General features: G+C 39.6%; 1 protein-coding gene across 3 annotated transcripts in view; it reads left to right on the top strand.

The window, feature by feature from the left end:
* The window catches only part of UPF2 (UPF2 regulator of nonsense mediated mRNA decay), a 123,099-nt gene that overhangs the window by 14,488 nt on the left and 93,161 nt on the right, over positions 1–15,450 (top strand). For all 3 annotated transcript variants that reach the window (XM_016962633.4, XM_016962632.4, XM_507656.8), the window contains exon 4: positions 14,529–14,689. In XM_016962633.4, coding sequence (XP_016818122.1) covers positions 14,529–14,689 — 161 coding nt within the window. The remainder of the gene's footprint in view (positions 1–14,528; positions 14,690–15,450) is intronic.

Genomic DNA, 15,450 nt, shown 5'->3' with positions numbered 1-15,450 from the left:
GTGATTTTCAAATGTTTCTCAGAGTTGAGAATTTATTTTGGAGCTCATACTTAAAAATGTTTAAAGTCTTCATGCCACTGAAAGAACTTATGGAAAAGGGCTCCTTACAGGTGATTTCTTAACATTCCAGGAAAATTTCAAAGTAGAACAGTCTGAGTACTCATGTTTTAATGTGAGTCTACAATAGATTTTGTTTCTGATTTAAAAAAAATCTGCCAAGTAGATGGTGATTTTTGCTTTGTGGATGTGTATTCTTCCTGTGATTTTAAATACTCCTTAATAATCAAGGGGTAAAATTTCCTTTTCTGTCACTTAAACTTACCTGCTAATATTTTTCTGTGTGCTTTAACGTTCTCTCTATAACAGGTTTGCTTTCATTGTTTAGTATTTTAAGTTCTTTATGTCACTGTTGCTCTTCTTAAGAAAATGAGTCATTAATTACCAGTGGTATTTCAGATTAGAGTTTTGGGAAATAATGCACAAAATTAGCTGTGAAAAAATTTCTTAAATGCAACTACAAAACTCATTTGTAGGAGTCTTCTTCCTGGGGGCATTCATTTAAAATTCTAAAGGAGGAATGTACTGTGCCTGTGGTAATTGGTGAAAAGACCTGACTTTGGGGCCAATTTTGGTTGTTAAAAGGTATGGTAGACTACTGTGTAGTATTTGTACCTGAGGAGCAACGAGAAGCTAGAAGTTGATGGAGTTGCTAGGCATTAGGTCAATTTCTATGGAGGATGGATTTGGAGGGGGGCTGAGGGAGTGTAGCAAAGAGGTAATAGCCATAGCACGTGGCTGAGTATTAAACTATTTTAATATTTCTACAACTATTTATATTGCATGGTTGAGAATCTGAAATTACTGTTGATCAGAAATTTGTATAGGAGGAGATCCTTTTCTAGTTTCATAAGTCTGTGGTAGGGGAGGAGTGGTTTAAGTACTTACCACTAGAAGATGATTGACCAGAAGATTGAACAGGAGTAGTGTATGCCAGTAGTACAGTTAGGGCAGGGTCAAGGTAGAGACTGTGGTTAAATCTTTGTGGCTGAAGGTCACTCAGAGGTGAGAATTTAAGACGGCAATGGTGTTATCAATAGTTCTTTTAGGAAAAAGGAAAAGGCTTATCCTTGTTTTGTGTTTTGACTTGCGAGGACTGGTTTAAACTTTGAAGAGGCAACCTGAGAGTGTACTTGTACCATTAGTAATGGACTAAAAAGGATTATGGTGGTGCTTTATTCATACTTCTCACTTACTTAGGGCTTAATTATGATTTCCATATGCTTTGTCAATTTCATAGTCCTTTGCTTGTACATCCTACCTAATACATCATAACTGATTTGTGAGTATGCTAATAGTATGCTAATGATTGATTAGTTCTTGGCTACTTTGAGGGTGTATATGTGTGTATTTGCTTTTGATTGGACTCAGAATCTTGGAGAGTGGAGAGCTTCTACGATGTTTTAATCCAATCCATTCACCTTTCCAAAGTAGGAATACATTTTTTAGATTATCTAACAGATAAAATTATTTTTCCTCTGAATACTTCCCAAAGGAGCTCAGTTCTCTCGGTGCCATTGCACTGTTGGAAACACTTATGGGCTAGGAATTCTTTGTTACATCAGGTGGAAATTTAACTTCCCACAAAATGGTTCCCTTTGATTTGGTTCTTTTTTCTGGTATGGATGGAATACAGGTACTTGAAGTAGGAAATCTATGAACTTGTAACCTGTTCACAATTTAATGAAACACAGAAAGTGAGAGTGAGCATTTAGAAATTATTATAGGAATTTTCAGGCTGGAAATGGTGGCTCACACCTGTAATCCCAGCACTTTGGGAGGCCAAGGTGGGTGGATCATCTGAGGTCAGGAGTTTGAGACCAGCCTGGCCAACATGGTGAAACCCCATCTCTACTAAAAATGCAAAAATTAGCCGGGCATGGTGGCAGGCCCTGGTAATTCCAGCTACTTGTGGGGGACTGAGGCAGGAGAATCACTTGACCCCGGGAGGTGGAGGTTGCAGTGAGCCGAGATTGTGCCATTGCACTCCAGCCTGGAGGACAAGAGCGAGACTTCGTCCTAAAAAAAAAAAAAAAGTTTATAGGAATTTTCAGTGGTCATGGTATTCTTACTATATTTTTACAGAAGTGTCCAGTGGTTGGGGAAGGAAAGGTGGCCCTTTACCACAGATGGTTTGAGGAATACCAGTAGAGGACATATGTGTCCACTTTTATTCCCATGACAGTATCTCAGATATTCAGACTGCCGTGATGTTTCCCTTTTCTCGTCTCCATGTTAAATACCTCCAGTTCTTTCAGTTTGCTCCATGATTTCCAGACACTTCACTACTCTTAGGATACTTGTTTTGGATGCATTCTTTTCTATCTGTGACCTAAAATTGCCTTAGTTTTTATAGCTACCTTGTTGTTCTTTTGGTTTTTGTTAAACTTATTTGCACTAAAGCTTTATTTCTCATATGAACTGCTGACAAGCCACTTCTTCTTCACCTTAAACTAGTGAAATACAATTTTTAAAGCCTAAATGTGTACTTGCATATCTCTGTTAAACTTTATTTAGATGCTTTTTGTATATTATTTTAGCTTTATGAAAGCTTTGGATATTGATTACATGTGTATTATTAATAGTACTGGCTGGGTGTGGTGGCTCACGCCTGTAATGTCAGCACTTTGGGAGGCTGAGGCAGAAGGATCGCTTGAGCCCAGGAGTTTGAGACTAGCCTGGGCAACATGCTGAAACCCCATTGCTACAAAAAATATAAAAATTAGCTGGGTGTGGTGTCATGCGCTTGTAGTCTCAGCTACTTGGGGGCAGAGGTGGGAGGATCAGTTGAGCCTGGAAAGTCGAGACTGCAGTAAGCCATGATCGCAGCACTGCACTCTAGCCTGGGCGACAGAGAGAGACCCTGTCTCGAAACAAAAACTGAATAGTGCTTATCTTCTGGTCACATTCAGCTTTGATAAGCAGCTCTTCTATTTTATTATTCAAGTCATTGATAAAAATTTGAAAAGAATGTAGTTAAGAATACAGCTTTGTGGCCTTTCCTTAGAAACTTTTATCCATTTGTTACAGAACTATTAATCCACAGTTATTTGAGAAGTTTACTTACATAGTGTAAACTGACCTTAGTATTGTCACAGCCTATTTATTTATTTATTTATTTAGAGATGGAGTCTTACTGTCTCCCAGGCTGGAATGCAGTGTCATGATCTTGTCTCACTGCAACCTTTGCCTCCCGGGTTAAAGCAATTCTCCTACCTCAGCTTCCCAAGTAGCTAGGATTACAGGCCTGTGCCACTACACCCAGCTAATTTTTGTATTTTTAGTAGAGATGGGGTTTCACCATGTTGGCCATGCTGGTCTCAAACTCCTGACCTCAGGTGATCTGCACACCTCGGCCTCCCAGAGTGCTGGGATTACAGGCGTCAGCCACCGTGCCTGGCCATCATAGCCTTTTTATGATGGGAGACTTTGCTTATTTAGATGTAATGATTTGAGGATGTGAGAATCTTAATCACCATGTAGAAAATAATTGGCATATGGCTTAATAAATCACTCATGCCTTAGGATAGCTTCAACTTGAGCAGCCACTATAGAGAAGATGCAGATACGTGACTGAGCAAAAAAGACATGAGGAATGGATTAGTGCACAGTCCCTATTGGCCTAATGATAGTTTCCTACCTTCTGCAAGGGTACATTATGGTGTTCTGCTAAAATGATCATTTTGTCCCTCCCAGTCATTATCCAGTAGCTGTGTTGTTTTTTTTTTTTTGTAACAGGGTCTCCCTCTTACCTGGGCTAGAGTGCAGTCGTGTGATCATGGCTCAGTGTAGCCTTGACCTCCTGGGGCTTAAGGGATCCTCCCACCTCAGGCTCTCAAGTAGCTGAGACTACAGGCACGTGCTACCATGCCTGGTTATTTTTTAAAATTTTTTATAGAGAGGGAGCTCCCTATGTTGCTCAGGCTGATCTCAAACTTCTGGGGTCAAGCGATCCTCCTGCCTTGGCCTCCCAAAGTGTTGGGATTATAGGTGTGAGCCACTGTGCTCGGTGCCACCCCACCTTTAATTAATAAATAAATTAATTAATTTTTCGAGACGGGGTTTCCCTGTGTTGCCCAGGCTGGAGTACAGTGGCGTGATCTTGGCTCGCTGCAACCTCCGCCTCCTGGGTTCAAGCAATTCTCCTACCTCAGCCTCCTGAGTAGCTGGGACTATAGGCACATGCCACCACACCCAGCTAATTTTTGTATTTTTAGTAGAGACGGGGTTTCGCCGTGTTGCCCAGGCTGGTCTCGAACTCCTGACCTCAGATGATCTGCCTGCCTTGGCCTCCCAAAGTGCTGGGATTATAGGCGTCAGCCACTGTGCCCGCCCCCCATCCCAACCTTTAAAATAATTTTGTAAACAGAGATATGGTCTCACACTGTTGTCCAGGCTGGCCTCGAACTCCTGGGTTCAAGCAATCCTCCTGCCATGGCCTCCCAAACTTCTGGGTTTACAAGTGTGAGCCACTGCACCTCTCATCTAGTAGGTGTTTTGAGGTTTTTCTACATCATAGGACTAAATAATGGGCAATAGTTCTTCCAGTAAGGTTTCCCTGAGGTGTGATAAAGCAAGAAAACTAAGCTAGCTGATATTTAAGATTCCTACCTAGTTAAATTTCTTTAAGCCTTTTATTCAATATCTTTTATTATTTTATTTTGTTTTTTTGAGACAAGGTCTCACTCTGTCACCCAGGCTGGAGTGCAGTGGCAGGCTGAAGTGCTCACTGCAGCCTCCACCTCCCAGCTCAAGCAATCCTCCATCAACCTCCTGAGTAGCTGGGACCATAGGCACGTGCCACCACACTTGTCTAATTTTTTGTATTTTTGGTGGAGACAGGATTTCTCCATGTTGCCCAGGATGGTCCCAAACTCCTGAGCTCAAGCCACCCGCCTGCCTGGGCCTCCCACAGTGCTGGGATTACAGGCATGAGCCTCTGTGCTTGGCCAATATCTTTTTTTTTTTTTTTAGATGGAGTCTCGCTCTGCCTCCCAGGCTGGAGTGCAGTGGCCTGGTCTCAGCTTATCACAACCTCCACCTCCTGGGTTCAACCGATTCCCTTGCCTCAGCCTCCCGAGTAACTGGGATTACAGGCATGCACCACCACGCCCGGCTAATTTTAATTCTCTATTTTTTTTTTTTTTTTTTTTTAGTAGAGACGGGGTTTCACCATGTTGGCCAGGATGGTCTCGATCTCTTGACCTCATGATCTTCCCGCCTCGGCCTCCCAAAGTGCTAGGATTACAGGTGTGATCCACCATGCCCAGCCGAATATTATTTTTTGTTATACATTTTGGTTAAGTGATTGACCTGGTGAGTTATAATTATTATAAATTTAAAAATGTCATCCAGTAGTATTTGCCTATTTGGAATTAATAGCCTTACTTTCTCGGTGAGTTTTGCCTTTTATAATGTTAAGTGCTCTTTATATGCTTTGAAATGCTTTGTACTTTGAAATATTATAGAGGTCCTATTAGTATATTTTGGGCATTTAATTGGATGAACAAATGATTTCATTTTCATGGCTGTAACTCAATTATGTTACAGAATTTGTTTCTTTCAGTATAGTGAAATCATGAATTCAGGTCGTAGGCCAGAATTCTTGTTTGAGTAATCTCAAAATATCTTTATTCCTTTTTTTCTCCCTAATTGGTGGAAGTGGTAACAAGTTTCTCTTCAGCACCCCTGACTTAGTACCCTCATGATTGCAGGCTTAGTCTAACAGCAGTGAGTTGACAAAGTTCAGGAAAAAAAATTTAAGTAGAATGCAGACTTTTTCGTCTGCCCATTGTTAAAAAAAAAAGTCAGAGGTTTCTTTTATGAATGCTAATTCTTGAGGCATTATTGACTGATATTGAAACTTAAAAACACATCAGCCAATAATGAAATGGTACTGCTTTTACTTTCACTTTCCTTCCAGGTGAGTTGTACCTTGCTTCACAGGTAGGTTGTTTAATTGGTAGTTAATACCAATTAATTAATTGGTAGTATTTAAGCACAATTAAGATGTTACTTCTCTGTACTTTAGATTTAGTGTTATAGCTGTAATGTTCTAAGAGCTCTAAAATTATGTCCTAGATATTCTAATTGTGTTTAAATGACTTTGCTGTAGTAGTAGTACCCATTTTAATGGGTACAGTTTTGCTTTGCTATGTTCTAGAGTCTTTTTACAAGATTATGAGATATCCATAAATAATTCTAAAATGAAACCAAAAGAAAATCTAAGATAATTTTTTTTTTTTTTGAGACGGAGTCTCCCTCTGTTTCCAGGCTGGAGTGCAGTGGCATGATCTCAGCTCACTGCAACCTCCACCTCCCAGGTTCAAGCAATTCTCCTGCCTCAGCCTCCCAAGTAGCTGGGACCACAGGCACATGCCACCACGCCTGGCTAATTTTTTGTGTTTTAGAAGAGACAGGGTTTCACCATGTTGCCCAGGCTGGTCTCGAACTCCTGAGCTCACACAATCTGCCCTCCTCGGCCTCCCAAAGTGGTAGGATTACAGGAGTGAGCCACTGTGCTGGAGTCTCGCTCTGTCACCCAGGCTGGAGTGCAGTGGCGCGATCCTGGCTCACTGCAACTTCCACCTCCTAGGTTCAAGCGATTCTCCTGCCTCAGCCTCCTGAGTAGCTGGGACTACACGCACCTGCCACCACACTCGACTAATTTTTGTATTTTTAGCAGAGACAGGGTTTCACCATGTTGGCCAGGCCGGTTTCCTGACCTCAAGTGATCCGCCCGCCTTGCCCTCCCAAAGTGCTGGGATTACAGACGTGAGCCACTGCATCCAGCCAAGAAAATCTAAGATAATTCTAAGGCCAATTTTTATTAAAATTGGACAGAATGCTGGAGGAGATATAAAACCCAGCGGTTTTTCTGGGGTCTTCTTCATGATCATTCTTTTAAAGATTTTGTCCATGTGTTATATATAATTTTGTATGACTGCACAAGGGCAAAGTTAAAATGAATGTTCTGTATGTTTGTCAAGACTATTTTCCTTTTTAATTTGTCTAATGATTAATAGAATTTGGCATTGAAGTTCTTGCCTTTCCTATGTTAGGCTTTGGCACTTTTTTTCTCATGAAAATACCATTTTACATTAACATAATAAATCACACATATGATCCTTTTTTTTGAGACAGGGTCTTTCCCTGTCACCCAGGCTGGAGTGTCTTGGTGCAGTCATAGCTCACTGCAGCCTCGCTATCTCCCACCTCAGCCTCCCAAGTCGCTGAGACCACAGGTATGCACCACCACACCTGGCTAATTAAAAAAAAATTTTTTTTTTTTGTAGAGACTTGGTTTCATTATGTTGGCCAGGCTGGTCTTGATATCTTGGGCTCAAGTGATCCTCCCACTTTGGCCTCCCAAAGTGCTGAGATTACAGGGATGAGCCACCACACCTGGCCTATATGATCTTAATTGATCCTAACAGTACCTATATTATATAAATGCCTATATTTTGAAGATGGTAAAACAAAGGGATTAAAGGGCTTGCCCCATATAACATGGAAAGTGAGTGATAGAGTCAGGTTCTTTTCTTCTTCTTCATACTGTACTTTTCACAATTATGTAATATCCACCCATATTTACATTTAGCACTTGTTTTTGCAGTGTATAGTATACATGTTAGCCGCTCAATATTTACCAAGTCAAATCCAAACGAGAGAGGGACCCAAAAGAGGAAATAAAATAAGCAGTTCTGTGGTGAAGGCTTGCCTTCATGGACGTGTTTGAGAGACATTTTAACTTCACTATAACATACAAAGTGGATAATTATAATTTGAAAGGCAGCATAGTCCAATATTTCAGAGCGTGGACTCTGGAGCTAGAGCACTGTCATTTGCACATTCTGCAGTCTTGGGCAAGTTACCTAGCATCTCTGTGCTTCAGTTTTCCCATCTGTAAAATGGGCATAACAATAGTTCTGTAACTCTGAGGTAAATGTGAATCATATAGTGAATTCATATGTGTAAAAGCACTTAACAGTGTCTGGCACATTGTAAGTATTTAGTAAATGTTAGTTAGCTTTTATTAATAGATTGCCTGCCTGACCTTTCTGAAAGACGTTTGAATGAGAATTTCTCTTTCTGTCTTTTTATGATTTTATAAATTTTTATGTTAAACTTCTTAAACTTTAGTAGCTTGGCTGAGGCTGGCGGATCACCTGAGGTTGGGAATTCGAGACCAGCCTGACCAATATGGAGAAATGCTGTCTCTACTAAAAATACAAAATTAACCCGGCGTAGTGGCGCATGCCTGTAATCCCAGCTACTCAGGAGGCTGAGGCAGGAGAATGGCTTGAACCCGGGAGGCAGAGGTTGCGGTGAGCTGAGATTGCACCATTGCACTCCAGCCTGGGTGACAGAGCGAAACTCCGTCTCAAAAAAATTTAAAAAAATAAAATAAAATTTATTTTTTAGGATAATACAAAGCAAAAATTAATAAAATGAAGGAAATATAAAAAAGTCAATAAAAATGAAAAAATGGAAAAGAAGAAAAAAGTTCTCTTAATAGAATTTTTTAGGCATTAATGAATTTTATTTATGATGTATAATGCTTGACTCAAAAATTGACTGGCTTTTTTGGTTGGTTTTATAATATTAAATTAGTAATATAAAAAACATTCAACTGGGCATGGTGGCTCATGCCTGTAATCCCAGCGGTTTGGGAGGCTGAGGTGGGCAGATCACCTGACATCAGGAGCTTGAGGCCAGCCTGGCCAACGTGGCAAAACCCCGTCTCTACTAAAAATACAAAAATTAGCCGGGTATGGTGGCAGGCTCCTATAATCCCAGCTATGTGGGAGGCTGAGGCAGGGAGAATTGCTTGAACCTAGGAGGCGGAGGTTGCAGTGAGCTCAGATTGCACCACTACACTCCAGCCTGGGCAGCAGAGCGAGAATCCATCTCAAAAACAAAACAAAAAAAAAACACTCCATAAAATCAAGGACTGACGTACTTTAGAGATTCTTCTGGACAGTGATGTCTCACGTATGTTGCCGAAAGGAGGGCAATTTTTTTTTTATTTTTATAACAAAGCATAAGAGTTGGCATAGATTTTGTTCTCATTACTTACTGTTTATATCTGTAAAAGGGGACAAGTACCTCTCTAGTGTGCAATGATATTGCAGGAGGGAATGTACTAATTTATAAGACATGTAGTAGTGTGACAGGCATTGGCGAACTATGGCTTGTGGGCCAGATTAAGCCTATGACTAGTTTTTCTACAGCCTGTCACCTAAGAATGGTTTTTACTTTTTTAAATGGTTGAAAAATAGTCAAAAGTAGAATGTTTTGGGAAGCATGAAAATGATTTGAAGTTCAAATTTCAGTGTTCATAAATAACATTTTATTATAGTCACCCTCATTTGTTTACATATTGTCTGTGGCGGCTTTTGTGTTATGTTAGCAGAGTTGATTAGTTTCAGCAAAGACCAAATGGTCTGCAGAGACTGAAATATGTATTGTTTGGCCCTTTACAGAAAAAGTTTGCTGACCTCTACTTTATGACATTCTCAAAAGAATGGCTTAAATTCAGCTTTATGTAATTGATGTATTTCTAAAAAGGCAATAATTAAAATATGTGATGAAATCATATTTTCAGCTTGATTTTGGTTATATTTTCAGTGATACATTCCCATGGAATTCACATGAGAAATTTTGGTCATATTTTTTGATAACATTGATGTAAAGCAGAGATACTTGTTGGTCAGATGTGTTGTGTAATATTTAGTTCCCTCAAGTGGGTTTTCAAAAACAATTAAACTGAAAACCTTTTCCTGTGAGTTGCATAAAGTTACAAAAAATACCCTGACATTTTTAGTACCTACATTTAAACGTGTTTAATTTCATTAGAATTTCTAAAGGATCCTTGGGTTTATTTATTTATTCATTTATTTTTTGAGGCAGGGTCTCACTCTGTCACCCAGGCTGCAGCACAGTGGCACGGTCACAGCTTACTGCAGCCTCGACCTCCTGGGTTCAGGTAATCCTCCCACCTCAACCTCCTGAGTAGCTAGGAATGTAGGTGCCCACCACCGCATCCAACTAATTTTTGTTTTTTTTTGTTTTTGAGACGGAGTCTTGCTCTGTCCCCCAGGCTAGAGTGCAGTGGTGTGGTCTTGGCTCACTGCAACCTTTGCCTCCCGGCTTCAAGTGATTCTCCTGCCTCAGCCTCCTGAGTAGCTGGGATTACAGGTGCATGCCACCATGCCTGGCTAATTTTTGTATTTTTAGCAGAGATGGAGTTTCACCATGTTGGTCAGGGTGATCTTGAACTCCTGACTTTGTGGTCCACCCGCCTCAGCCTCCCAAAGTGTTGGGATAACAGGTGTGAGCCATAGCACCTGGCCAATTTTTGTATTTTTTGTAAAGATGGAATTTCACCATGCTGCCCAGGTTGGTCTCGGACTTGTTGGCTCAAGCAATCGGCCCTCCTTGGCCTCCCAAAGTGCTAGGATTACAGGCGTTAGCCGCTGTGCCTGGCCGATCCTTAGGTTTTTAAATGTTCAGGCACTATAATGAGTTATTGCTCTGCTTTGTCTGTATATTGTCTTACTGCATGCTATGGATTTAGTCAGTTCAGTAAATGTGTATTACTTAGATGTCAAAGAAAGGATATATGGCTACATATGTCAGTTTTATATATAACAGAAGTCATATTGTATTAATTGGCATTCTGTCCTGCTAACCAAGTGCTCGGTGTAAGACATCATTAAAAACAAAACAAAACAAAAGAAAAAATCTGGGGGTTGGAGGGCCAGGGGAGGGATAACATTAGGAGAAATACCTAACGTAGATGACAGGTTGATGGGTGCAGCAAACCACCATGGCACGTGTATACCTATGTAACAAACCTGCACATTTTGCACATGTATCCCAGAACTTAAAGTATAATAATAATAAAAAAATGGGAGTAAAAGGCTTATGGAGCTATAAAACGAACAAACAAAACCCAAAATCTAAACTTTTCTTGAGGACTGTTCTCACTGAATAGTAACTTAAGTACACACTCATTAGTTAGGTAAGTTAGTGCTGTTAATGCATTTGATCATGGAATTAAGGGGAGGGTAAGGAGTATCAGTGAAGCTTTAAAGTTTTGGTTGGTTCCAGCAGTACTGGAGAGGAACTGGAAAGCAGACTCAGGGAACCATCATAGAATGAAATCACTTTTAATGGACTCAGCGCAAAGTCACAGGCAAATCCACACGTGAAACTGAGGAAAAGGACTGTTCATTTTTGTTTTCATAAGGTAGTCATCACTTTGCTACTGCTTATATGTTAGAAATCCTTAGTGTGATTATTATGTATCTCAATGGACTGGATGTTTGTTCTTTGGATGACCAAAATGTCAGAACTTGTTAAGAGAATTAAAGTTTTGGGTTATGTTATTCTGAGATATATTTTCCGATTTCTTTTCAAGTATGAAATAATGTTGCATAGTAATTGTCATTAGGGGTTTTGAAATCTCTTAGAACCAGTATTATCCCTTTAATATAATTTGCTTCAGAATAAACTCTTCGGTTTTTGTTCTTTAATTTTTTTTCAGACTAAAGTGCCATGGAATAAACTCTTCAATTTTTACCTGTTAACATTTTTCTTAATACATTGAAGATTTTTTTTTTCCCCCGAGATGGAGTCTCGCTCTGTTGCCCAGGCTGGAGTGCAATGGTGCAATCTCAGCTCACTGCAACCTCTGCCTTCCGAGTTCAAATGATTCTCCTGCCTCAGCCTCCCAAGGAGCTAGGATTACAGGCACCCACCATCATGCCCGGCTAATTTTTATGTTTTTGTAGAGACGAGTTTTCACCATGGGCCAGGCTGATCTTGAACTCCTCACCTCAGGTGATCTGCCTGCCTTGGCCTCCCAAAGTGCTGGGATTATAGGCGTGAACCACCGTGCCCGGCCCTACATTGCAGATATTTTTGAGTAACTTACTTCTTTTTCTTTTTTTTTTTAGACAGTCTCGCTCTGTCGCCCAGGCTGGAGTACAGTGGTGCAATCTTGGCTCACTGCAACCTCTGCCTCCCGGGTTCAAGTGATTCTCCTGGCTTAGCCTCCCAAGTAGCTGGGATTACAGGCACTTGCCACCACACCCGGCTAATTTTTGTATTTTTAGTAGAGACAGAGTTTCACCATATTGGCCAGGCTGGTCTCAAACTCCTGACCTTGTGACCCTCCCACCTCGGCCTTCCAAAGTTCTGGGATTACAGGCGTGAGCCACCGCGCCCAGCCTAAGTAACCTACTTCTGAGCATTACTTATTCGAGTATTTTATTTAATTTTGGCCGAGTGTGGTGGCTCACATCTGTAATCCCAACATTTTGGGAGTTTGAGGTGGGAGGATTGCTTGAGGCCAGGAGTTTGAGACCAGCTTGGCCAACATAGCCAGACTCCCGTCTCTACAAAAAATAAAAGTAAATTTAAAAAAAATTTTTTTAATGACTTTTCACTTCCAAAATGAGTTCTATTAGAACTTCTGATTAAAAGTTTTAACAAGCTCATTCAGAGTGCTAATGTTGTGTCTTTCATAGGTATGAATATGTTAAAATGCTGTGGGTTTTTGTTTTAGTTTTTTAAAATTCATTCACAAAATTACTGAAAAAATTTTGTTTGTGTTTGTAACAGTAGTCTGAAACACATGTTTGAAGAGGGGGAAACATGCTCTCTAATGACAATATTTTTAGAGAAGCACTTTTTAGCCTGGCTTATTATGGTTAAACTATTTCAACATTTTACTAATGTGTTGGTAGAATGATATCTAATATATATTTAAATAATAAGAAAATGAAATTTCTCATTTTAGACCCTAATAGACCAGATTTGAAAAGAGGAAATAACTGGATTTCATGAATCTATGCACTGATGCACTCGTAATGGGAACTAATATTCGGAAAATTGAAAATATTGTTACTTGAATTGTTATAGTATTTATTGATTTATTTATTTATGAGACAAGAGTCTGACTCTGTCACCCAGGCTGGAGTGCAGTGGCACGATCTCAGCTCACTGCAACCTCCGCCTCCCAGGTTCAAGCGATTCTTCTGCCTCGGCCTCCTGAGTAACTGGGATTACAGGTGCCCGCCATTGCACCTGGCTAATTTTTGTATTTTTAGTAGAGACGAGGTTTTGCCATGTTGACCAGGCTGGTCTCAAACTCCTGACCTCAGGTGATCGGCCTGCCTCGTCCTCCCAGAGTGCTGGGATTATAGGCGTGAGTCACCATGCCTGGCCGAATTGTTATAGTACTTAAACAAAAGCTTATGTGAGTAGAAATAGGGTAAAATGGGAAAGTTTTGACATTGTTTCAAATAATCTGGGAAGAATAAGTATAGGCATTATTTTTCTGCCTTTTTCTCTGTAACTTTTAGAAGATGGAAGATGGCATTACAGAAAACCTCGTTTTCTTCACTGTTCATAAGAAAACGCAAATAACAAGAAATAAAAAACTTCTAAGTATTACTTGTAAAAATAACTTTTATAATTTATAATTGACTTTTTGAAACAATGTATTTGCATTATGGTTTATAAATTTCAAATATTATAGTACCACATGGATATTTTGTATGTAAAAAATTGGATCCAGCTGTATAAGTCTCAGTGATTTATACGAATATAATAAGACTTTTACTCTATACATTTTGGTGTTTTCAGTAGTTTTGCATTTGTAGTTAGGGGCTTATTGGTGTATTCTTGCAAAGTGGAAGAGTGGTTATGTCCTTAGTTCCTTGATAAGGGCTGGCCTGAGTAAGTGGACTTCTCAGTATTTGTTACCTGGATAAATAACCAGTACTTGCACAGTAGATTGAGAATTGGCTGTGCGGAAGATTGTGGGCTTTTTCAAAAGATAATCTTGATTCAAATCATTATGGAAGTTTAAGGATAACTGATTCTGTTTCTTTTGAACCTATTCAAAATCTGTTGGTTTTGAAAACTGAGTTGTGTAGTTGTGTTAAATATTTTTGGTTAGCTCTGTATGTCTGAGGGGAGTATGACAGTAATAAAAAACCAAATAATTTTTGATTATTTTGTGATATATTGTTAAATATGATATTTCTGATTCAAATCATGGAGGTTTAAGAATAATTGATTCTTTGTATAACCTGTTGCTTTTGAAAATTGGCTTGTGTAGTTGTGCTAGTTTTGGTTAACTATATATCTGAGAAGAGTGTGACTGTAATAAAATACTGAATAATTTAAAATTATTTAGATGTATATTGTTAAATATTGTATTTCAGCAAGCATGCTGCATATTCTTTGAGGAACCAGTGTTAAAATTTAAATGTTCAGGTGAATTTGATTATACATTTCAGATACATTTTGAAAATATTAGATTCAAATGTTAAATAAAAATGAAGATTATACTAAATTTGTATGAGAAAATCAAATTATGGAATGTTTCCCATATATAACAATTTGTGATCACATCTATTTTGATAAGACTGTCAGATGATTTCATTTGTTTATAGGCGCATTCTACATTCTAAAGGGGAGCTCAGTGAAGATAGACATAAACAGTATGAGGAATTTGCTATGTCTTACCAGAAGCTGCTGGCAAATTCTCAATCCTTAGCAGACCTTTTGGATGAAAATATGCCAGATCTTCCTCAAGACAAACCAACACCAGAAGGTAAGAGATATCCTTAAAAACAAACATTGTGTTTTCTGTAAGCACTGTCACTTACCTTTAGGCTTGTCAGATGTGCAGTATTGAGAATTTAAGTTTTTAAAATGGCTTCAACATTTTCAAAATGGGCCAAGCATGGTGGCTCATGCCTGTAACCTCAACACTTTGGGAATCCAAGGTAAGAGGATCGCTTGAGACCAGGAGTTTGATAGCAGCCTGGGCAACATAGTGAGACCCCATCTCTATTAAAAAAATTTTTTCTTAAATAAAGAAATGGTATTAAAACCTATTGATAATCTTGAAAAGCTATTTGAAATGATCCCTGAATGGAAGAGTCTCTGGACATAGAAAATAATAATTAACTCATGATAATATGATGAGTTCATTCAGGTTCTTGTGTAATAGATAGATATCTTTGAATTTCCTGGCAATTCTGTTTACTTAGAAATCTTAAGGGTGGCTGGGTGCAGTGGCTCATGCCTGTAATCCCAGCACTTTGGGAGGCCGAGGCGGGAGGATCACAAGGTCAGGAGTTCAAGACCAGCCTGACCAACATTGAAACGCCGTCTCTACTAAAAATACAAAAATTAGCTGGGTGTGGTGGCACGTGCCTGTAGTCCCAGCTACTTAGGAGGCTGAGGCAGGAGAATTGCGTGAACCTGGCAGGCAGAGGTTGCAGTGAGCCGAGATTGTGCCACTGCACTCCAGCCTGGATGACAGAGTGAGACCCTGTCTCAAAAAAAAAAAAAATGTTAAGGGTGAAG

The sequence above is a fragment of the Pan troglodytes genome, chromosome 8 (assembly GCF_028858775.2).
Source record: "Pan troglodytes isolate AG18354 chromosome 8, NHGRI_mPanTro3-v2.0_pri, whole genome shotgun sequence".
In the NCBI taxonomy this organism is placed as follows: Eukaryota; Metazoa; Chordata; class Mammalia; order Primates; family Hominidae; genus Pan; species Pan troglodytes.
This window is presented reverse-complemented; position numbering and strand designations above follow the sequence as displayed.